The sequence below is a fragment of the Austrofundulus limnaeus genome, unplaced genomic scaffold (genome assembly GCF_001266775.1).
Source record: "Austrofundulus limnaeus strain Quisiro unplaced genomic scaffold, Austrofundulus_limnaeus-1.0 Scaffold368, whole genome shotgun sequence".
In the NCBI taxonomy this organism is placed as follows: domain Eukaryota; kingdom Metazoa; phylum Chordata; class Actinopteri; order Cyprinodontiformes; family Rivulidae; genus Austrofundulus; species Austrofundulus limnaeus.
The window spans coordinates 255,426-279,462 of NW_013952770.1; the positions used below are offsets into that span (position 1 = coordinate 255,426).

General features: G+C 41.2%; 1 protein-coding gene across 1 annotated transcript in view; it reads right to left on the bottom strand.

Annotated features, from left to right (window-relative positions):
- Positions 1-24,037, bottom strand: part of LOC106528290 (myosin phosphatase Rho interacting protein) — a gene marked incomplete at its 5' end in the record, with an annotated part of 88,031 nt that overhangs the window by 35,665 nt on the left and 28,329 nt on the right. The window contains 5 exon segments of the mRNA XM_014023425.1: positions 1,209-1,335; positions 11,422-11,854; positions 12,292-12,463; positions 12,557-12,641; positions 12,717-12,868. Coding sequence (XP_013878879.1) covers positions 1,209-1,335; positions 11,422-11,854; positions 12,292-12,463; positions 12,557-12,641; positions 12,717-12,868 — 969 coding nt within the window.

Consider the following 24,037-nt stretch of genomic DNA (forward strand, 5'->3'; position numbering starts at 1 on the left):
GCTTTCACCATGTTGTTGTATCTCACACTTAGATTCCAGAGCAAAAGTGCCTCTCTCTCCAGAAGGACGTTTGCACAAATGACAACTTGGCTCTGTCAATCAATCCAAGAGCCAATCCATGAGAAACAGTCCACTAACATCAAAATCATATATAGGTATGGGTACCTTTGACATTTGAATTGATCCGGTACCAATATCTGGCACCGGTACTCAACGGTACCAATTTTCAGTACTTTCTGTGTGTTGTTTTTGAAGTAATAAACTTACTTATTTATTTAACATATTTACTTCTCAAAATACAAAATTTAACAAATATCAAGACAACATCCAACTCTTTGTATTGTAACATCAGTTTTTTAACTAATTTCTTTAAGGTGAAAACTCTTGAGAACAACAAGACACACAAATATAAATTGCACAAATTAAAATCCAGCTCCACGCATTTCTATTGATGTCATTTCCCCGCTTGAAAAATTGTGTGATGGAGGTCCATGGAAGGCAAATAAGTTTAAATCAAATAAGCAAAAGAGGATTTAGTTAAAATAAATAAAAGGTATTCAAGCTACGTTTTGAGCATCCAAAACACGCCCAACACTTCAAGTTGGCTGCTTGAGCAATACCCGGTGTCACCTGCTTAAAGTCACCACAGAGGTGGTTCTGAGTCTGCGGTTGTGCACGGGTGGAACCAGAAACGGAGACACAATTGGCCAAGGCTGAACCGAGGAGAACCGAATTCGGGTGCACCAGTGGAGAGGGGGCTTAAGTTTTTGGCTGTGTTGGAATTAGCTGGTAGTTTGTCGGTCCTGTCAGACTAAAAACTCTGCTCCTACAAACTGAGGCGTTTCAAAGAGCCAACACTTTACTCTGCTGAGTTTCTGCCACTCAGTTTGAGCCAATATATTGAGTGCAGAGGTCTAGGGTGGGAAAGGAAAGTTTTAATCACCATGGAATCCCAGTAAATAATGGAAACTAAAAAACATACAGCACTTACAGATGACCTCTGACCTACAAACAAAACAAAAGGAGAACAGGAAAGAGAGGACGGACAGAAGAGGGCAAAGAGAAAGGAAAAAAGATGAAAATTTAAGGAGATAGGTGGGTCTGGAATTTGTCTATTTTTTTCCCCCATTTTCAGCCAAACTTTAAATACCAATTTTAAAATTTACACTTTAATGTTGGTTTCAGTAATACACACACAGCAGTATTACCTCTCTATATCGTCGCCTCTGTTCACTGCGACCCTGTCGGACTCCACTACTCCGTGTCACCTCCACTTCCATTTTCTCTGGATTCTCCAGCTCCAAGGCCTCCAACTTCTCAATAACACCGGAGCGACTGGAAACAAAAATATAAATTCATTACTTGTTAAATACAAGCAAATKGCAAATGTATTTTAGGAAACATCTAAACAATGGTAGGCAGTTTCAGAGTGGTGGGAATAATAATCCACAGTAATCTGACAAACACAAATTACCGTAGATCCACTGCACAGATCTGGAATCAGCTGGTTTTTACTGTTACTATAGACTGAAACGACTGTGTCAGTAAATTTCCAAATAGTTTTTGGAAAGTTTTAAATAAAAAGTGAAAAATCTGAAAATAATAAAAATAAAAAAAAAAGAAAAGTGAAGTAAAATCTTACAAAAAATCTCTTTCAAAATGTGACCCTTGAAATGTGTTTTAACACATTTGTTTTCTTTTTCTTAACAGTTTTTATTACAAAGAAATTTTAATATGACAAGATAATTTGAAATAACACTGGCTACACCAGATAAACCAGATTCTCACTTTCAACTCCATCAGAACAAAAACGTAGTTCTGGAGAATGACCAACGCTGCTCAAAGTTCAAGAAAATTTTTGTAAAACCACAACATAACACAGCTTTTTCTTTAAATTTCAGACGAAATGAAATCTCTTAATATATGCTTGTAAATAATAAAAAGCTCCTAAGTTCATTAAATTGTGTAAACAGCTTTTAACCCACACATAAAAATAAGACATTTGTCAATCTCTAATAATGAAATGGACTTCCAGATGACKTTAATAAACAAGTTTTTTTTTTTACCAACAGTTGATTGGTGAGAAAAAAAAATCATCATAAGTATGGAGCTAAATTGGGGTCATATATTTCGTTCAAAATAAAAAAAATTGAAACTGAAAAAAGGAGATTTGAAACTGAAAAACAATTTTGAAACTGAAAAACAATGCATTACAATCTGGAAAAGTTTCAAACATCTTGTCTTTTCAGTTTCAAATTTTTTCTTTCAGTTTCAAAATATTTTTTTCAGTTTCAAACTTTTTATTTTCAGTTTCAGAGTTATGACCCCGATTTAACGTGGGGGGCGGGGCCTCAGATGACAGGCGGTGCAGAATCATGATTGACAGCTCAACACAGGCTGGACAAGGTGTTGCATTCAGGAACCACCAGCTATGAGTGGAATGTTTTYAGTCCAATAAATGTCTCTTATTAGAGGTTATCAGTTCTAAAATGTCTGCAGACTGTCCCTCCTTTACCTCCTAGTAGGTTGGAAGGCACTTATCATCTGTATGCCTGATAATATGCATTCAGGCTTAAGTGGGTTTAGCTTCTCCCCCTGGACGTGGAGCCCAGGCGGTCTGCCCGACTCGCTTTGACCGGGGGAGGCACTCGATCTGCGGCATGGAGATCTAAGCTGTAGCCGTGGCTCGCTCCAGACTTTGCTGCTAACAGACAGAGAGGGGAGTTTTCAGGGTCTGCTCAGACGTGTTTCAAACTTTATTCAGCTGTTCTCTGCTGCGATTAACATTTCCTGAAACTATTGTGTGTTTTTATTTCTGTTTGACGAGGAGAAGGGAATATATTATTTAATCTTAGACAACCAAAATCCAACTATTAAACAAGCCGTGCGATTTGTTTCTGTCAGCTGTAGCTTCCTGAAGGTTCGTCGAACTCCGAGGTGGATTTATTTTATTTATTTTCATATTTTAAAGACAAAGGAGTCCTGCAACGAGGATTAGGCTACTCCACCAATCCCGTCTCCACTTCTGTTGTCCAGGAGGAGTGAGAGTGACATCCAGGAATCACTGGAGCTCCGCACGGCCAGCTATCAWCCTGTCCCCACCTACAGGGCTTGATCTGCGCCCAAGTTTGGCCAAAATGTCCCCTGTTGCTTCTTGGGCTTCTATCTCAAAAATTAACGAATGGAATTCTATGAAACGTTCAGGGAATGTTTATTACACTTCCAGRAAATGTTCAATACACCACAGAGAACAGAAGATTAAAGTTAAAATCATTTCAGAGTGCGTGCACCGCTCTGATCTGATCCAAGAACCACTGGAGAAACTCCGAGCTGCTGCTCTGAAGCGGTTCGGAGCCGCGCATGCGCTCGGACTCAGAAATGTTTTAAAATTATTAATCTTCTGTTCTCTGTGGTGTATTGAACATTTYCTGGAAGTGTAATAAACATTCCCYGAACGTTTCATAGAAWTCCRTTCGKTAATTTTTGAGATAGAAGCCCAAGAASCAACAGGGGACATTTTGGCCAAACTTGGGCGCAGATCAAGCCCTGTAGGTGGGGACAGGTTGATAGCTGGCCGTGCGGAGCTCCAGTGATTCCTGGATGACACTCTCACTCCTCCTGGACAACAGAAGTGGAGACGGGATTRGTGGAGTAGCCTAATCCTCATTGCAGGACTCCTTTGTCTTTAAAATATGAAAATAAATAAAATAAATCCACCTCGGAGTTCGACGAACCTTCAGGAAGCTACAGCTGACAGAAATWTGAACCAAATCGCACGGCTTGTTTAATAGTTGGATTTTGGTTGTCTAAGATTAATTAATATATTCCTCTCTCCTCGTCAAACAGAAATAAAAACACACAATAGTTTCAGGAAATGTTAATCGCAGCAGAGAACAGCTGAATAAAGTTTGAAACACGTCTGAGCAGACCCTGAAAACTCCCCTCTCTGTCTGTTAGCAGCAAAGWCTGGAGCGAGCCACGGCTACAGCTTAGATCTCCATGCCGCAGATCGAGTGCCTCCCCCGGTCAAAGCGAGTCGGGCAGACCGCCTGGGCTTCATGTCCAGGGGGAGAAGCTAAACCCACTTAAGCCTGAATGCATATTATCAGGCATACAGATGATAAGTGCCTTCCAAAATAATAGGAGGTAAAGGAGGGACAGTCTGCAGACATTTTAGAACTGATAAYCTCTAATAAGAGACATTTATTGGACTGAAAACATTCCACTCATAGCTGGTGGTTCCTGATTGCAACACCTTGTCCAGCCTGTGTTGAGCTGTCAATCATGATTCTGCACCGCCTGTCATCCGAGGCCCCGCCCCCACGTTAAATCGGGGTCATAACTCTGAAACTGAAAATAAAAAGTTTGAAACTGAAAAAAATAGTTTGAAACTGAAAAAATATTTGAAACTGAAAAAAATATTTGAAACTGAAAAGATAAGATGTTTGAAACTTTTCCAGATTGTAATGCATGTTTTTCAGTTTCAAAATGTTTTTCAGTTTCAAATATATATATATTTTTTTCAGTTTCAAAATTATTTTTTTCAGTTTCAAAATTGTTTTTCAGTTTCAAATATATATTTTTTTCAGTTTCAAAATTATTTTTTTCAGTTTCAAAAATATTTTTCAGTTTCAAATCTCCTTTTTTCAGTTTCAATTTTTTTTTATTTTGAACAAAACATATGACCCCAATTTAGCTCCACACATAAGCGATTGTGACCAATGAACTACATTATAAAGTTTGGATCACTTGGACCCTCAGCATAGTTGGTTTAAAAAGGAGCATAATGCATTAATGTAATTTATACTTCAATGTAAATCTATAAGAATACCATACTGCACTGAGCCATGCCATCTAATGAAAAAGTGCCATTTGTAAGACACTGGAGTACCAAGCAACACTAAAACCCAGGCAACTCTTTACATTAGCCACCAGAAAAGTTTCATTAACAATTGGGCACTCTTTTGAAAACAGGACAGAGGAAAGCCCTGCTTCTCCCATTCTAATAAAAACAGAATTAAAGGTCGACTGACAGGGGGTTTTCTATGGCTGATGGCATTTAGAAATCAGGGTAGAAAATGGCAATGGCAAGTTTTGGCCAAAATGTATTTTTTCATTTAAGAAAAAACAAGAGTAATTGACCAACTTCAAGTGCCTGTGACATACAGTAGATTTCATGATTCCAGGTCCAAGCCTGGCTTGAGGCTAATTTTTAAAATAATTGTAGGGGGTGCTGTGGAGGAATTAGGTCACCCCCAACCCCGCCCAATATTGGACCGTATTCCTGTAGTGGGGTGGATTACGATCAACCATAGCAAATAGCATGTAGATTGAGTGAAATACGTGAAATTAAGAGCCAAACGTATGTCAATGGCATGATGTGTAATTAGGCCATGCCCACATGAAATTGGACTGCRTTCCTGTTGTGGGGTGGATTAGGATCGACCTTAGCAAATTGCATGCCGATTGGCTGAAATATTTGGAATTTAAAGCATTTAAAGCCAAACGTACTGCATATCAACAGCGTGATGTCTAATTAGGCCACCATTTTTGTCCTCCACCTTGGCGTCAGGGGACAAAAATATCCCAGTTATGTGACAAAATGGGTAAAAATCACGTTATACCAAATTTTAAAAATATTACGTTTTCTTTCAGTGTTGGTATTTGTAGGAAATACATGTGAAAGTCACTTTAAAATAAACATATTTAATAACCCCTAGAAAAATGCACTGAAATATAATACATAGAACAATATTCTTGCATATTAAAAACTAAATTGTGGGTTACAATAAACTGGTTTTAGCAGCTGCTGTTGCATCATTATTTTTATACATGGTTATGGGATGAAGTATATTCTACCATGGCTGATACAAGTGAATAAAACCGGTCGACTTCTCTCTTTATAGGACTTCATAGTTGTACAGTTTTAGAGGTAAAGTTGACTTTCTTCAAGAGAACTTCACTGCTTAAGTTGATAGGGTAAATTATACAGGTTATTCTGTGCATTTAACCAGAGCTATTAAGAACTCAACAGGAGACGAAACAAAAGAAGGGAATCTTTTTTCGTTTTAACATTTATTCAGTAACTTATACTTGGTCTTCTAAAATAGATGACTTTTGTGCAAATGTAAAATTTAATACAACAATTTATATTGATAGCTAGCACTGGCCTTATATTTTTTTTATTTTAAATTCATCTGAGAGATGATGTGTTATATAATGTTGTCCCTTCTCACTATAAGATGAGCTTAATTTAACACTGTGACATTACTGAAGAAAAAAAATATTAACCTCAAGTGAACAATAAGTTCTGGATAACAGAGCCAAGAACAGCCTACACACTCTAGCTTTCATCTCCAATCATCCTAAATGTGCGACAGAGTACACCAGCCGTTCGGACACACTACCACACAGGCCTTTTGTTCAGACACAGGAATTTGCATTTCAGAGAGGAAGGGGTTGACAGGCAGCGGGAAATATTGTGTTACTTGGCTTCAAAGTTGGCCTTATTTGGGGACTCTTCTGTTAAAGCTGCTGTCCTTAAAAGGACAGAAAGGGGAGGGTGAGRGACTTTCTTTAAACATCTAAAAACCTTTAACAGACAAGCAAATAACATTTTGATTTCATTTTAATTCATGCTCCTAATGATGTGTCAACCTTTCAGATTTATACAAAAAAATTTGTATTAATGTCCCAAGATGCTGTGTCGGCAGAATTTCAKTTGGTGATGTTACACCATTACAATGTTTGTGGTATAATTCTCCAGTGCTAAACATAATGCTACTTGCGTTTTTTATGGGATTTCCAATGTTAAGTTAGCATCTATGTTAAATGTCGTCAGCAGCTTATTATTATTTGTTGTTTACATATTGTGTACTCTTTATTGGGTATAAAAATATACAAACCTGTTTATATTGCATAAAATAAACTACAGTCATTTAGATTTTAAGATAAAAAAAACATCAATCACTCAATTATGATCAAATTTTGAGGTGCCTTAAGAATCCCACTCCTAGTGTTCAACAAGCATAAATAAAACACGTAGATTATAAAAAGGCATTAAATGAGGATTTTTTGTAATCTTGTTATATGGTTTTAGCCCAAACATTTAAAGCGGTAGATTTTGTTGTTTAAAAAAAAGGTCTGGGAGGGGGTCAACGATGTTTGACTATTTTTGCTTCCACTAGTTTAAATATCTTTTTATCTTTAGTAAGATTTTTTGTAAATACTAAAAAGCATCAACTCAAAGACAACTCATTGACACTTTTCTTAGACACTTATTTTTCCATTTTTGTGGTCTTTATAAAAAATCTTACAACCTATTATTTTGCACTAATTAAAATTTATGGATGCCATACTCTTTAAAAACCTGCATTATTTCTAAAGAACAGCAAAACAAATGTGCATGCTGCTAAAAAGGATGTATTTCTTTAAAGTTTAAAATGGCTCAAGCAGAAATAAATCTGAACCAACTATTCTTGCATTAAAAACTCTAAGCTCACAATATTTACAAAGTTGGTATGTTTTTTAACTAAATACAACAAGAAAGTTTGGACCTTCTCTTCTTTATTAGTTGCACTGATGCAAAATGAGATTACAAAGCTTTCAAATGTTTTTTAAACCTTTTTTAGAGCAATATTAAAGGAAATTTCCATATATGCAAACTGGTGATTGTTGTGGCAGCAGGTAAAGTTTAAAAAGAACTCAACTTTAAGAGCAATTTGTTTTGTTTATCGCATGAATACAGCTGTATAGATGAAGAGATGAGCCACTTATACCCTCATGGGTCAAGTGGACCAAAGAGGTCATGTATATATATGTGGCATTTTTCTTTCTTCCTTTTTATACCAAGTCTGATAGTGATGGAGGGACCTAAACAGTACAGGAAATGAGCTCTTATAGGAAAAAGATGACCCCCTTTCTGCCAGAGTTTGTTAATGTTGCAATCTCTGGTGTGTGTAGAACCTGTGAACTCTTAATGGTGGTCAAAAAGCAGATTAGGGTGTTTATACAATCTGTGCTTGCACTGTTATCTTTTAATGTGATTGTTATGCAATGGATTTTTCCTAGAAACACAAACATWTCCAGCTCCGAGTGTAAGAAATCCCACTTTGTCTTAATTTTAATCGTACATATTTTTCCTTGTTGCTCAACCGTTGGTTGTGAGATGGTCTGTGAGCACATCAAAAGCTTTGTGCGTCACTGCAGTGTGTGTGTATTTGTGTGCAGACATGTCTTTAAAAGGATAAGTTAGAGGCTGGAGTATTTTCAGACTAATGACACTAAAACAGAGCAGATTCCAAGAAGGCAGTCCACAAATCTGGTTCATCGGGTTAAATTAGAGGTTGATTATAGGCTTGAGCTGGGAGCAAGGTCACCAAGGTACTAGCCAGCCAGCAGGAGTTCTTCATTCAAGAAGCTTTCAAATACATTTCTGATCTAGAAAGGTATTTTTCTCCTGTCATAGGTAAGGATCTCCTCAAGTGTATGATTGAAGAATAATTTTTTGTTGTCTTGGAAACTGAGTACACGTAGTCCTTCAAGTAACTTTATTCCCTCTATTTAAAAAACTTGAAAAATACTCTAATAGGCCATTGATGTAGCTAATAAGCAGGCTTGGGCGGTATGCCGATAATTTGGTATATCGCGGTATCAAAATATGGTGTCAGTAGGAATGTGCGATATGGCAAAAAATTCATATCACGATATACATTATAATGAGTGGCGGTTACGATATATATCACGATATAAAACTTTTAATAGAACATAAATAAATCACATATTAATTGAGTGGAATAAATATGTATAGGTAAAAAAAATTTAGACCTTAAAATCTCCTTTTCAAAGGGACACTTTAAAGTCTCCCATAAAAAATCTAAATTTAAGGGAGATCTACATGGTTAAATCAAATACTGTATATATACAGTATATATATTAACACACACACACACACACAATAACTTTAATGTAATAGATATCTGCATCCATTGGATGTTGTGTTTGGAATAACCTGCTTTGTTTTAAGGTGGTAAAAAAAATTGTTTGTATTTATTCCTTTCTACACACTTTGCAGATTATTTTTTCTGCACTCCACGTGTTTAATCTGTGCGTGCTCCGGCGGGGTGACACAATCATCCCGTTTATGCTTTACTTTTTCTTTGGAAAGACAGTCTGACTGTCACCCTTTCCCACAGCGCTTCCCCACTGTACAAGGAGACAGTAAAGGCTGAGTTATAGTCGCGCTTTGGAACGCACGCGCACGAAGTGGGCGCAGTGTGCGCGCGCATTCGGCCGTGCGTCGTCGCGCTATGACCGCAGGAGAAACGAGGTCCAGACTCAGCGAGCTTTTGTGCGTCCTGGAGCACTACTTCACCTGCACTGACAGTTGCCTCGCTGCGCCATGTGCCGCGGCGCACGCTCTTCCCGCAGCAGGCAGTGTGGCAGGTCGGGAGCACGCGCCGTCACGTAAATATGTAAACAGTTCGGCGTTCATTTTCGCACACCCGAACCAGGTCCGGAGAAGTTTTTTTTTTCCCCCCTCTTCATTTGCGCTCTCGGCCACGCTGCTTCCCGCTTCCTCTGTTTTGACTCCAGCTGGTTACATCATCAAAAAGAATTGGGTGGTTGGCCGGTAGACTACAGATCTCTATCATAGGACAAATTTATATCRTTTCTACCGGTTATCGTTTATATCGCGCATTCCTAGGTGTCGGTGTATAAAATTATGACCGTATTGACTCCCGTGATTTGAAGCACAAAATTTCCACAAGGCTGCAATGAAAACTGGGACAAATATTCGAGATTCTTTCTGAAGACGCCCCAAAATGTCACTGATGTGTGTTTTGATCAACACAGCTCATTCAGAAGAGAAACGGATGAGGATTGGGTGTTGTGGGGTGACACACCCGTCTGTCGCATCTCTTAAGCCTGGATTATACTTCAATAAGACGTGAGACTGCGCGTTGCTGATTGCGCAATTTTAGCGCATCTTTTCCTGACCAAGTATAAAGAAGAGCTGAAAACGTGGTGGGCCATAAATTATCATAAATCCTCCCTCTGCCCTCCCATAGCTCATATAAAGTATATAAACTACGATAACGATGGCTGGATACTGTTTTTTTCACTTAACATCAGTGTTAAGTTGAGTGAAGTAGAGCTGGGGTTTTTTTGTTAACGGTGGACAGAAAAAAGATGCGACCAGTTGCGCGCTCACGTTCATCCTTGAGACCTGGATCAAACCAGCTGCTCTGAGCTCTTTTTAAAACCGGCTTCAGACAAAAAATATCATTTTAAACAAAATAACACGCAGAAGGAATTGAGCTGCTCGGGGTCCTGTTCTGGTCCAGCTCAGCTCCTCGGCGCTGCCACAGCTGAGGAGCTCCTCATGAACAAACACACTCACAAACTCCGGACCTATCACACACAGAGCCGCAAGACGGCTGTCACCGGGGGATAGCAGCAGTAGAGCAGACGGAAGTTGTGCAATTTTTTGTCACTCAGCAGGGGGAACAAGATGTGCGACTCAAAGTACAAACCAGGCTTTAACCTCTGATTGAGGTTAGTGGCAGACACAAAGGTGAGCCAGTGTGTTGCTGACAGACAGCTACGGAACAAACCAGTCACAGGTTTCTTAAGTCAAACCACCAGAGCTGGACTCCTTTTGGATTAAAACTTTCAGTGATATTCACTATTAATTACAGTACACTCCACGACCCAAGCTCTTGGTAATAATGTATACTGAAGTTTTCTAAAGGTTAAACTTATCATATTTATCCAAAATACTGAAACTGATGAATAGGACAAAAATACACATTTACAAATTGAAATGACTTTGGTTTGTTTTATATTAACACATTATATTATTATATGAATACATTTTCCTATATAATTAGGAGTGCAGAGGACATACAGTAAGCTAATGACCTCTATTAACCATAGCTATTGAACAACCATTAGCATATAAGCCAAATCACATAAAGAACATCATAGAAAAGCTAACACGATTAGCATCAAGTTTATCACCTTTGCAATASTAATATCACTCTTACTGATTTTGCTTTGTTAAATGTTGGACATATCATGTAGCCCTAGTGTTACAGAATATACTGAGATCAAGAGAAAAGATTAACGGGTAAATTAATTAAACTCTGCCTGATTAGGTTAAACTTATTAGCAAATTATTTTTTACTTAAAGTTATTACCAAAATTTTTTTTATTGAACTTCACCTTTAAGACAGTTATAGCATTAAAAGTCCTTATTTTTGTGAATAAAAATCAGTTGGCAAATGTAGCAGGTCAGTCTCAAAAAAGCTTCTTCATAAAAACCAGCAGGAACTTATTAAATCCAAGGAGCAGGGACAGGAAGTGGGACCAGTTAAAGAGATGGTTATGGGAGGACTTGATAAAAATAAAGTCACTGACCTTCTCTCGGGACTGAGGATGGCCTCTCTCTCAGGCCTCTCAGGACTCCTGAACAGACTCTTTTTCTCAGCCTTTCTGGCCTCAGCCTCCATGCGGCGGGAGCGCGACACATCATGATGGCCGCCCCTGTGACTAATCGGGTGGCTGTCGGTGCTGGTGGCCGTGCTGCCGCTGGCATCTGAGTCCAGAGAGCTGACCGAGCCGCTTATGTGGGAGCCGTTTGAGAGAAGGGAACTGCCAGAGGGGAATGGGTCACTGGGCACCGGAGACAGGCAGCGCGGGACTCCTCCCAAACTGGAGCAAGAGCCCGTCGGGGAGAGCGGGTCGGTGGCGGGCTGGGGAACGGAACTGTGCAGCATCAGGCTGCCGCGATTAACATCATCCCCGTTCACCGACCCTGCATCAGAGCCCTGTCCTACAGATGCATATTCACCTAAGAAAGGAGACAAAGAAGACAGCAAGTATGCAGACTGTCTTAACTGAGCCACTGGTGAGTCACTTTGATATCAGTGTAAACACGACTGTCAGCACGGACAGACACTTGGTCATCTTTCCCATTCCCAGCCCATCTGCTGATTTAGGTCATTTTTAAAGTGAATTCTTTTCATGAATGTGAATCTTTTTGTCCCACAAGATTAATATAAAATGCTAGTTCTTTGAACCTATAGAAATATGTTTATTTAGGCTTTACACAAAATGAACAATCAAAGAATCAAGGCTGCAACAGACAAACTAAATCGTACTGAACCAAAAATAAGAAGGACCTGTACTAACACACTGCTACATATGAACATGTTTGAGATTCATACTGGATTTTATTGATTCTAAACACTGAAAAATATAACAAACAGGAAGTAAAAAACTCCTTACCTGCAGGGGGCGGTGGTGATACAAGAGACTGATCAACAGCAGTCCACACAGTTGCACTCTCAGCCTCTCTCTGGTTTAGCTCCTCCTGCCAAATGATGGAACTTGAATCTGGACTTTTATCTGGTTCTGGTATACCAGAGCCGGTCACTGCTACCTTGGCTGGACCTGGCTCCTGGACGAGAATGCAGAGATGCATGAAGTTAATTGGAATCCAGATGTTCCAACTATCACACAGAGCTTTGATCGTATGAGTAAAGAAAACTACCTGGGAGGTTGCAGGCTCTACTTTTCGCTTCTTCTTCTGGTTTTGTTTGTTAGTTCGAGGATAAACAATCAACTGTTCACTCCACCTACAAAAAACACAAAACATTTATTTGGTGTATATTCATGTCCTGCAACTCGTGAAATGAATATGAGGAAGTTACCCATTAATGATTTCTTTATTCTCTCCTCTGATAAAGTACTCTTGTTCAGGGGTGATGATGCACAGCGAGTTCTTCTGGCCTGTTTTGGGCTCTGCATCGATGACATCTGTGCAGACATTCATGTTGACAGTACCCTGAGGCAGCGTGCTCGGCTGGAAGACACAAAACAACATAAATATACTTTTAGAATTGGAAGTATTACTGTGATTGTGTAAAAACTGTACCACAAATCATGTAAATGATATCAATTGGCCTGTTCATTTATGTGTAGTTTGGATTTGTTTTTAACTGTGAAGTACAGTTAGGTCCATATCTATTTGGACAGAGACAACATTTTCTACTGACTTGGGCATTCAAGAATATTCCACATCTTTACTTTAAAAAACTCCTGGTTTCTTTGGCTTTATGTTTTGGGTCAGTGTCCATCTGTATTATGAAATGCCCACCAATCAGTTCGGCTGCATTTGGCAGGATCTAAGTATGGCTCTGAATACCTCAGAATTCATTCGACTGCTTCTGTCCTGTGTCACATCATCAGTTAACACTAGTGACCCAGGGCCACGGGCAGCCATGCCCAAGCCTTCACACTGCTCTGCTGTGTTTTACAGATGATGCGGTATGCTTTGGATCATGAGCATAGAAGTTCTGCATGCTGCGGTTCTGATGTGCACATTTTTGCTGATAGTACAGCTGCAATAGCATTTAAAATATCAAAAGCAGCTAATTTAATGGTGGTTTCACAATGAAACTAAATTTGGAGCGACGTCAGTAAATGTGTCACCAAAGGAGACGAGGTGCTCTGTGTGTTTTGACCCACTTCATGCTGGCAGCAAAGCTGCTAAGCAGGAGACGACGGAACCGGTTTGATTTTAGTTTATTTAGCTCAGCAACGGTGGCCTGTGAAGTCCAAAAAGGCACATTTTATGCAGTTGGTTCGGTTCGAGTCCAGTCTGTATTCACACCAGAAGCAAACTAAAGCGAACCGCACCAGAGTTCGTTTGGAAGCAGACCGAGACCACCTCAAAAAGCAGGTCTCGGTCCGGTTGTTTGATCCGCACTAGAGTTCGCATGAGTGATTCACATCTGMACAAAAGGTCAGGACCAAAGCTGGAAACGAACTCTGTTTTTTTTTTATTGTTATTATTTATTATTATTATTTTACTTTTTACAATTCCCACCCCGCATCACTTTTATCTGCTGCTATTTAAAATCATAAGCACACTATTGTGATCAAGCTGCACATTTTGGATGAATATTTGTATGGGTTTTTCTAAAACTGAGGAGTAATACAGTAATTGGTGTTTCCAAGCTTATCAGTTGTCATCTTAAAAAAAAGGTCAAATGTGGGAAACTTTTAAAAGGGAAGTTCCTGGTTTGTTTTTGTCCATGTTCACTCAGCATACTGTTTGCATAGCTGATGTCTGATTGAACACCGATATCACTGGTATCCAAACAGTTTAAAACTCAAACAAAGAAGATCTAAAGAAAAGCCTGCCTCAGAGCTGCAGAGAGTCCCACAGTCCTACACTGTACAGATACCATGGTTACCAGGCAAATCCTCTCAATTACATCACACACRAAGAAAAAAAAAGGGAAAGACAGCAACAGGATGCCAGATTAAAGCTTCTTTGTGTGTGAGATCAGTGAAGAACACAAGGTTGGGAGTACTTTGACAACAAGAACAGGACTGGAAAACTAAAGAAAATGAAAAACCCCGCATTTTCTTAAACATCTAGATACAGTCCCCTCCAAAAAGTATTGAATTGGCATTGRAAAGTATTTGTTTGAACGCACCCATTTTTCAAGTGAGCAAAACGTAAGGTTATGAATATAACCATGGTTCCTTGAAGGAATGGAACCAAGTACAACACACAGCTGTATATGGGACACGCGCACCCTAGTACGCCTGGCTGAAGCCACCTCTAATCACGTCTTTAGACCGGTTGAACGTCTGGTGACAGGCTCCGCCTTCACCATATAAGTTCGGAGTCACCAGCGTCATTACTCAGTTAGATACCGCCCTTCACCGAGCCTTTTGTGATGCGGGGCCAACAAGGTGTTGTACTTCGTTCCATTCCTTCAAGGAACCGTGGTTATATTCATAACCTTACGTTCCTTTTCAGTCATTTCACTCAGTACAACACACAGTTGTATATGGGACTTGTCAAAGCGCACCGCAGAGCAGCATCAGACCTGAGTTAAGTAGTGTGCCTGAGTAAGTACTGTACTAATGCAGAGCTTTGGACCCGGCAGAAAGTACAGAATGAGCCACCGAAGRKGYYGTTACATCCAGGCTGTAAAATCGTGCAAATGTGTTTGGTGAGGCCCAGCTGGTCGCGGCACAAATGTCACTCACAGGTACCCCTTTAAAAAGGGCCCAAGATGYCGCTACACCCCTGGTGGAGTGAGCTTTAACTCCAAGAGGGATTGGAAGGTTTTTGCTGCTGTATGCTAGCAAGATGGCCTCTACAATCTAGTGAGAGAGTCATTGTCTAGAAAGAGCTTTACCTCTGTTTGGGTTAGCAACAACCACAAACGGCTGATCACATGACCTTACATCCTATGTGCGGCTGATGTAAGTGCGTAGAGCACGTACAGGGCACAGAAGATGCAGCCTCTTTTGCTCCTCAGTTGCAAAGTGGGGGATGAAAGCTGGAAAGCTCTATAGACATAGAGCTGTAACTAGAAGGTATCAACTTAGGAAGATACGCAGAGTTAGGGTGCAAAACCACTTTAGAGTCATTAGTAGAAAACTGGATACAGGAGCGGTTCACTGACAGAGCGTAGAGGTCCCCGACCCGTTTAGCTGTAGCTAAAGCCAGAAGCAAAGCAACTTTATATGAAAGAAACTTCAACTCAACAGATTCTAGAGGCTCAAATGGAGGGTCGCAGAGAGCCTCAAGAACCACAGTGAGGTCCCAAGAGGGAATACTGGGTTTAATARCAGGCCGTATCTTACAAACCCCTTTCAGAAAATGCACGGCTAAAGGATGAGCACCAGGTGTGACTCCATCAAAACCTACATGGCAGGCAGAAATGGCTGCTAAGTAGACTTTAATTGTGGAGAAGGAGAGCCCTTTATCCAGTAGCTCATGAAGAAATGTTAAAACATCTCCTATTACACACTGAAAAGTGTCCAGGTGCCCGATCTTACACAATCGCTCAAAAGCTTGCCACTTATAGGAATATAATCCTCTAGTGGATGAAGCTCTTGCATTTTGGATAGTTGCTATTACTGCTGGAGAAAGGCCTTTGGCTAAAAAGCTGGACCTTTCAGCAGGTAAGCATGCAGCTTCCATAGTTCTGGGTGTGGGTGAAAAATCTCCCCCTCTGCCTGAGAGAGGAGATCTCGTCGAACCGGAAGTTGCCAGGGTTGAGCTGCTAGCAAGCTGATTATCTCGGTGTACCAAAACTTCGCTGGCCAGCGGGGTGCCACTAGGATCAAAGACAGGCTCTGTCCACGCACCCTCTCTAGTAAAGGTGGTATCATTTCCACTGGGGGAAACGCATACAGAAGTACATCGGGCCAAGGATGAGCTAGGGCGTCCACTCCCAGAGGAGCGCTCTGCTCTGTCATGGAAAAGAACAGAGGCCAGTGTGTGTTTGCTCTGGAGGCAAACAGATCTACTGTCGCTTTTGCCAAACAAAACCCAAATCTGGGCCACCACAGTGGGATGCAGCCTCCACTCCTTTGCTAGAGGGCCGCCCCTGGAGAGGAGTTCTGGACCTAGGTTCAGTCTCCCCGGAACATGAATGGCTCTGATAGACAGAAAATGAACACTGCTCCACTGTAAAAGAGTGTGAGACAAGTTCAACCGGGGAAGGGACTGAGTCCCCCCTTGTCTGTTTATATACTGTAAGAGACCACCGCTGTGTTGTCCGTTCTGATTAGAAGATGATGGTTCTCCAGAACTAGACAAAAATGTTTCAGTGCTAACAGGACTGCTAATAATTCTAGGCAGTTTATGTGGAGCCTGGACTGTTGTGGAGTCCAGGTTCCCCTCGCCGTCGCACAAGGCTCCCCAACCTTTCAGGGAGGCGTCTATGGACACCACTTTGCGAAACGACACCCTCCCTATTGGAGAACCATGATACAGGAGGCCGGGTTCCCTCCAGGGGCTGAGAGCCGTCATGCAGGAAGCAGTTATTGTTAGCTTTTTGTGTCTGTGTCGAGACGGACACAGCCTGTGGGACTGAGACCAACGCTGAAAACGGCGCATTTTTAACAGCCCGAGTCGTACTACTGAAATCAGGGAAGCCGTCATTCCCAGTAACTGTAGTACAGTTTTGAAGCTCAGTTTGCATCCCAGTTGAAACTGAGCTAAGCAGCGGTGAAATGCGTCCACTCTGTTTTCTGAGAGGCGAGCCCTGCTTGACAAGGAGCAGATTTCTAGTCCGAGGAACGAAAACTGCTGACTTGGTGTTAATAGACTTTTCTGGGTGTTTACTAAAAACCCTAAAGCCTGAATGTGTGACAGAACCTGAGACAGCTGATCTAATGTTTGCTCCTTGGAGCTTGCGATCAGAGCCCAGTCGTCTAAATATGCTAACAGACGGACCTCCCTTTACCTGAGAGGAGTCAACGCAGCTTCTACGCACTTTGAAAAGGTGCGAGGAGGTAGGGATAAACCGAACGGTAGCACCAGGTACTCATAGGCTACACCCTCGAAGGCGAACCTGAGAAATTTTCTGTGCTCTGGGTGAATCGCTATGTGAAAATAGGCRTCTGTTAAATCGATGGTCGCAAACCAATCGCCCGGGCTGATCGAGTGAATTAGCTGTTTGAGCGTTAACATTTTGAACCTGTATGTTTGAAGGTACCAGTTTAACACTCTCAGATCCAAAATAGGCCGCAGTCAGTCCTGTAGGCATTATCAGTTCATCCAAGTAGGTCGCTCTGTCCTTGTCGGGAACGTCTGAGAGCATTAGCCACAGGTGCCTCTGCGCCATCACAGTAGAAGCCATTCCTTTCCCCAGAGCCAGCGTTGCACAGCGGGACACACGCAGGATGTGGTCTGATGCCAGACTGATCTCGTTCAGCAGGGATAAAAGGGGGTTTTCCTGCGGCATCTGATCTGCCAGTTCAGCCAAGGCCATGGCCTGGTAGGTCTGAAGCWTGGTGACGGAGCTCAGTGCATGGGCGGTGTTACCTTGGGCTTTGTAGATTTTCTCCAGCTGTACCGAAGAGAATCTGCAGGGCTTGGAAGGGAGCAGGGTGGGCCCGCTCACACCATGGTTGTGAGACGGAGCCAAATAAACAGCTCAAGAAGGTTCCATCGGAGGGATGCCCACCAGGCCTGCTTGGTCTGCCCCTTCCACGTCCAAGTACTGACCCTGTCTGGGCACGAAGGCGCGGATGGACAGCGGTTTGCTCCAGGAAGACGTCAGCTCCGACACAAAGTCCGGAAACATAGGCAGACGGTGCTTCACTTCAGCTGGTTCAGACGGGAGATAAAACCCTGTGAACCTCGTCGGCTTTTGAGCAGGGGGGTGGGGTTAGATCCAGTAGAAACTGGGTCTCGCCCCCTCGATGTCGGGTGAGGCCGCCTCGTGCTCCATCTGGTCCGCCCAGCTAGCAGTGGGGGCTTCAACTGCCGAATCCTCATCTTCATCGGACTGAGCCGTCTGGCTAGATTCGTAGAGCAGCGGGTCTTGTCGGAAAACAGCAGTTTCTCCAAGCATTTTCTCCAGGAATTTCACTCTGCTCTCCAGTGTCGGACGCGAAATTCCGGCACAGGCCCGGCAGGACTCGGGCTCCACAAGCGCCCGTCGAGTGTGAATGATTCCTAGGCAGGCCGGGCAGGCCTCGTGCAGGTCCTTCTCATGAAGCTTAAAGCCGCACCCCTGAGGACAGGGGCGAACAGAAGACTTCGGCTTCTTCGAAGGTGGTTTTGTGCTCATTGTGAACCACAAAACAGATTTTCAGCAGAAAATAAAGGTCACTTACGTAAGTAGCGTTGAGCGGCAGACACACGAACCAGCAGGTAACGCGGTTAGCACCAGTAAAGCTAGCCTAAGAACCTTYTAGAAGCTGAGCTAACTAGCAGCAGCTATGTAATCTCAGGTTTAGAGGTGACTATCGCGAGGTGAAGGGCAATAGAACTGAGTAATGATGCTGGTGACTCCGAACTTATAGGGTGAAGGCGGAGCCTGTCACCCGACGTTCAACGTCACCGGTCTAAAGACGTGATTAGAGGTGGCTTCAGCCAGGCGCGCGAGGGCGCGCGTGTCCCATATACAACTGTGTGTTGTACTGAGTGAAATGACTGAAAAGGAACTATTGACTGACAGGTATTACTTATTGACCAGGTGTTGCCTTTAGGTTGATTGTTCAAACATTAATTGCTCTGCATGACTAGTAGAGTTGGGCATAATCGTATTGTGTGCAATTAATCGTCAGAAAAACAAAGAATTATTTTTTAGCACTTGATGATTAATATGATTAATGCCACCGGGCAAACTGACAGGAGATTTCTCTAGTCAGTCTGCTCGGTGCTCCTCTCTGGTTCAAATATGACAAACATTAAAAAAATATAGTTTTGTAATTTATTTATCTAACAACACAATTTAAAATTTGATGTACAGCCTGAAGTCTGTAATTTTGACACAATGTGGGACAGATTTTTCAAGAGCAAATCTTTCCCATTAAATTGGTCATGTGACTACATAAGGGTGTCCAGGGACTCCAGGGGATTAATCGTCAAATTAATCATTATTGCCTAAATACCACAATTAATCGTGATTTTTTTTTTGCCAATTTTGCCCAACCCTAATGACTAGTTACTTTTTGGCCACGGTTTAAACCTGTAAAGTAGGTATTTCTTAAAGAGGATAAACCAACATGAAGACCAGAGAGCTGTCTATGGGAGAAAAGCAAGCCATCTAAACCATCTGAGAAAGGAAGGAAAATCAATCAGACAAACATTGGACATGGCAGGCACAACAATTTGGAATGTACTAAATAAGAAAGACACTACTGGTGTACTGACTGAGCAACAGACGTCAAACTGGTCAGCCAAGGAAAACAACAGTAGTTGATGACAGAAATATTGTGAGAGCTGTGAAGAAAACCCCCATAACGTCATCAAGTGCAGGGYTCTAGATGGAACTTTTTGCACTGGTTGAACCAGCACAAAAGCTACGTGCACCCAAATTGTCAACTGCGTTGCATTTAATATTGCAGTTTTACAGGTTAAATTTTTTAATCACTGTATTAACTAGTTAATTAATTAACAATCTAGTAAACATATAGTTCTTTATTTGAACCAGAATTGTACACTGTTAAATTAGTGTAACCACTGGGTTACGTGTGTGCAGGCAGGGGAATAGATTGGAGCACTGTGCTAGAAGGCAGAGGGTGTCGGTCTTTTCTACTGCTAGATTTTTTTGTGTCGGTGGGCAACCGCTGCCCCCTACCCCACCCCTGAATGACTGGTTGTACCAATGTGACCAGAAACATTTTTCTAGTCCCACTATTAAGAAATCAGGTCGCATTTGCAGGGCTCTAGTGTGACCAATTTGGTCGCAAATGCGACCTGATTTCCTAATAGTGCGACTAAAAAAAATGTCCGGTCGCACTGGTGTGACCAAACGTTCGAGGGGAAGGGGAGCGGTCACCCGCTGAAAAAAAAAGTTTCCATCATGTTCCATAAAAAAATAATCCAGCAGTATCAATAGTCGCCCGCTGACAGTCTCATCTCTCCTAATAACACAGCGCTCTGCTCATGGGCTCCGCTCCACCCCTCCCACGCGCACACACGTTTGTTGTTCTATACTCATGGGGACTTTGAATTGGCTTCCATTCATTTCTCAGTCAATGCTATAGCCAACCATAACCTCCCAGGTAGGCTACACACCTGACCCAAACCCTAACATCACCAGGTTGTGTGTACTGGGGAAATGGTCAATAATTGTACCCATCATGAAGCAAAAATCTGTACACACACACACACACACACACACACACACACACACACACACACACACACACACACACACACACACACACACACACACACACGCACGCACGCACGCGCACGCACGCATGCATAGCGAAACAACCGTAGTTTTGTTTTGTTTTTTAAACCCAGATCGGAGTCTGAAAAAGAGTTCTTTCTTGTTAGCTGGAGATGAAAATAAGATGGATGGTTGCTAGCTCTAAGTCCATCTTGTTAATTTAACAGTCGGGGTCTACTCTGTGAGCGCAGCAGATCATTACAGCAGCATGAGGAAGCTCACGTGTATGGCAGGCAGCTTTTGCACTTAATCGACTTCACCACAGTTACATTCCAAGTATCTGAAATTGGTTCTTCTGGGTCTCAGGAGGATAAAACTAGACATATTAGATATTTAAGTGAAATAATATTAGATAATAAGATTCAACTAATGCTGAAATTGGAGACTTATGTGTTACTATCTTTTTAAAAAATCTGTACAACCTTTTAATAAATATCACTAATATTTCTGTTATTAATCATTATTCTTTGTTCATCATTCTGGTTTAGCCAAGGCCAAAGATCCATACGGCCAAACTACAGGAGTTGTCCATATGAGGGGCTTATGTCTAAAAAAATTTAACCATGAAATGTTTAAGATGTTTATTAGATGTACAGCCCTTAAACATTTGCACTTAGAGTTTTATAGAATCACATACTTTTCAGTAAGTTACAGGTCTTGTACAATTCTGGTTCAAATAAAGAACTTCATGTTTACTAGATTGTTAACTAATTATTTTTTAGTTAATGTTGCCTTAATGAACAGTGATTAAAAAAATAACCTGTAAAACTCTGATGTTAGGTGATGTGGTTGAAAATTTGGGTGCACCTAACTTTTGTGCTGGTGCACCTAAGAAAAAATGTTAAGCGCACCGGTGCAACCAGTGCAAAAAGTTAGTCTAGAGCCCTGGTTTGTTAAAATGGTCGCATTTTACAGCCCTGAACTGACATCACCAATGAACTCCACAGCTCAGGGGTGAAGGTATCACAATCCACTGTCCGAAGAAGACAGCAAGAGCAGAAATATAGAGGCCATACCCAAAGATGCAAACCACTCATAAAGTAATAAAAATTGGAATGGCAGATTGAAATTTGCAAAGTAGTACAGAGATGAGCTGCAAAAGTTCTGGAAAACAATCTTATGGACTGATGAGACCAAGATTAAACCCCATCAAAGTGATGGAAAGGCAAAAGTGTGGAGAAAGAAAGTAACTGCTTATGATCTGAAGCACATAACTCATCTGTGAAGCATGGTACAGGTAATGTTGTGGCTTGTGCAGAACAGGTTCATATTGATGATGAAGCAACTGATGATGGTAGCAGCAGAATGAAGTGTACAGAAACATTTTGTATACAGTACCAATTTAAGGAGAAATGCATCCAAACTAATGGGGAGAATTTTATCATGCAGCAGGACAATAACCCAAAGCTCTCTGCCAACAAAATAAAGAACTTCATCAGGAGAAAAAAGTGGAAGGTTTTAGATTGGCCAAGTCAATTACCTGACCAGAACCCAAWAGAGCATTTCACCTCCTGAAAAGGAGACTGTGGTAAAAGCCTGGAACAGCATCACAAATGAAGAATGCTGCAGGTGATTTTAATTTATTACTAAACCCAAAACTTGACACATCTAGCTGGGAGCAGAGAATGACTCACTTGGAAAAACTATTTTAAAAAATCTTGCAAGAACTGGGATTTACTGATATATGGAGACACCTCTATAAACATGATCGTAAATTTACTTTTTACTTAAATAGGCATAACATACTGTACATACTAGAACTGATTATTTCTTTATGTTCAGTAAGGATCTCCACAGAGTGAAAGATTGCACGACAAAGAGACTTCTTTGATCACTCAAGCTGAACTATGAAAATTAAATTAAAACACTCTATGGAGGTTTAACACAACACAGTTCTAAACAGTACTTCATTTAAAACAAAAATGGCAGAGGAATTAAAAACTTAGGGGGTAAAATTACTGCAAAATGTGCAGGAAAATTTAAAAAGATTGGAGAAGCTGCATTCAATTAACAAAAGTCCTGTTAAGCAGGAGATTCACAAAATTCTATGTGAGGAAATTGAGAGAAAAAAAACTAAATACAGTATATGAGATAAAGATACTATGAGGCAGGGCCTAAAGCTTTCAAGTTACTTTCATGGAAACTTAGGAAACAGCAGGTGGGAAACCAGTGTTTTCCCCTACCATTATACAGCCCCTTCCCCCCACCCAACGAGACGGCCCACCCCTCTAAGAGTTTCACGGCATGTAGTCATTTTTATTTAAATAAAGGCCAGATCAAGTCGAGAACTATTTTTTTGCGTCCCTCCATATCTACCTCTCACCAAACTTGGGGAAAAAGACGGCGCAGAGCGAGGCTGAGCGCTGTGTGTGGTCCTCACAAAGATAGGAAGACGTGTGTGAGATTAGACGCGCAGCTCTGCTTTTAATTACGTTGCACTGATGCGACAGCTTTACAAGCTACTTTTTCTTTCTTTAAAAGAAAATACGGCAGGTGAAGCCACAGCATGCTTACTACCTTATCAATAATTACTGCCTTTTTTCCTTTCTCTGTGGGTGGGGGGTCAGCTTCACTCAGCTCAGGTGAACACCTCCCGGGAACGCACACGTTTCCTGGACTATTTTCCACCGAGGATTACGTTGTATTTTATATATATTATATTTCTAAAAGCACTTCGCAGCATTTCCCCCTGTGTGTTCATGTCACGAGCACAACAAAACCGCAACAGATCAGCTGACTGTTTTTAAAGCGAGGGGCAGCGACTTTACAGCAGCTGCACCTGTCAGTCTGCAGCTCGGCTCCGACCAGCCTGGGAATGAAGAGTTCACACGTCAACCCCTTCAGACGTTTAACATGTATAATGAGCATAAAAAAAATCTGTAATTTGCGCAAAAAAACAGTATTAATCACGCGGATAGGGTGGAGGTGAGCTGAGCGCAGCTGCACGGGGTGGGGAGGAGGAGGGTCTTTTAAAGACGTGTCTACATTTGACTTTTATTTTTTCTAAAATCACAGACTTCTCTGAGTCAGCTTCAGATGTTTGTAGTTAATCATAATACCTTCTAAATTTAACCAGGTGTTTCAATGCCTTTAAATTACACAATAACTTTACTGGAGAAAGTTGTCAGTTTGATTAAAAAACAGTATATTTTTCTGTGCAGAGAACTTCCTCAGCTATAATTTATTTTAAATAAATATATCAAAGCACCTCAGTTGAAAACACTAAAATTATAGAAAAGATGTTTAAAAACTTCTTTCCTCAGAAAGTCTTCAGTCCTAAGAACACTAAACTGTAACTTTTAATA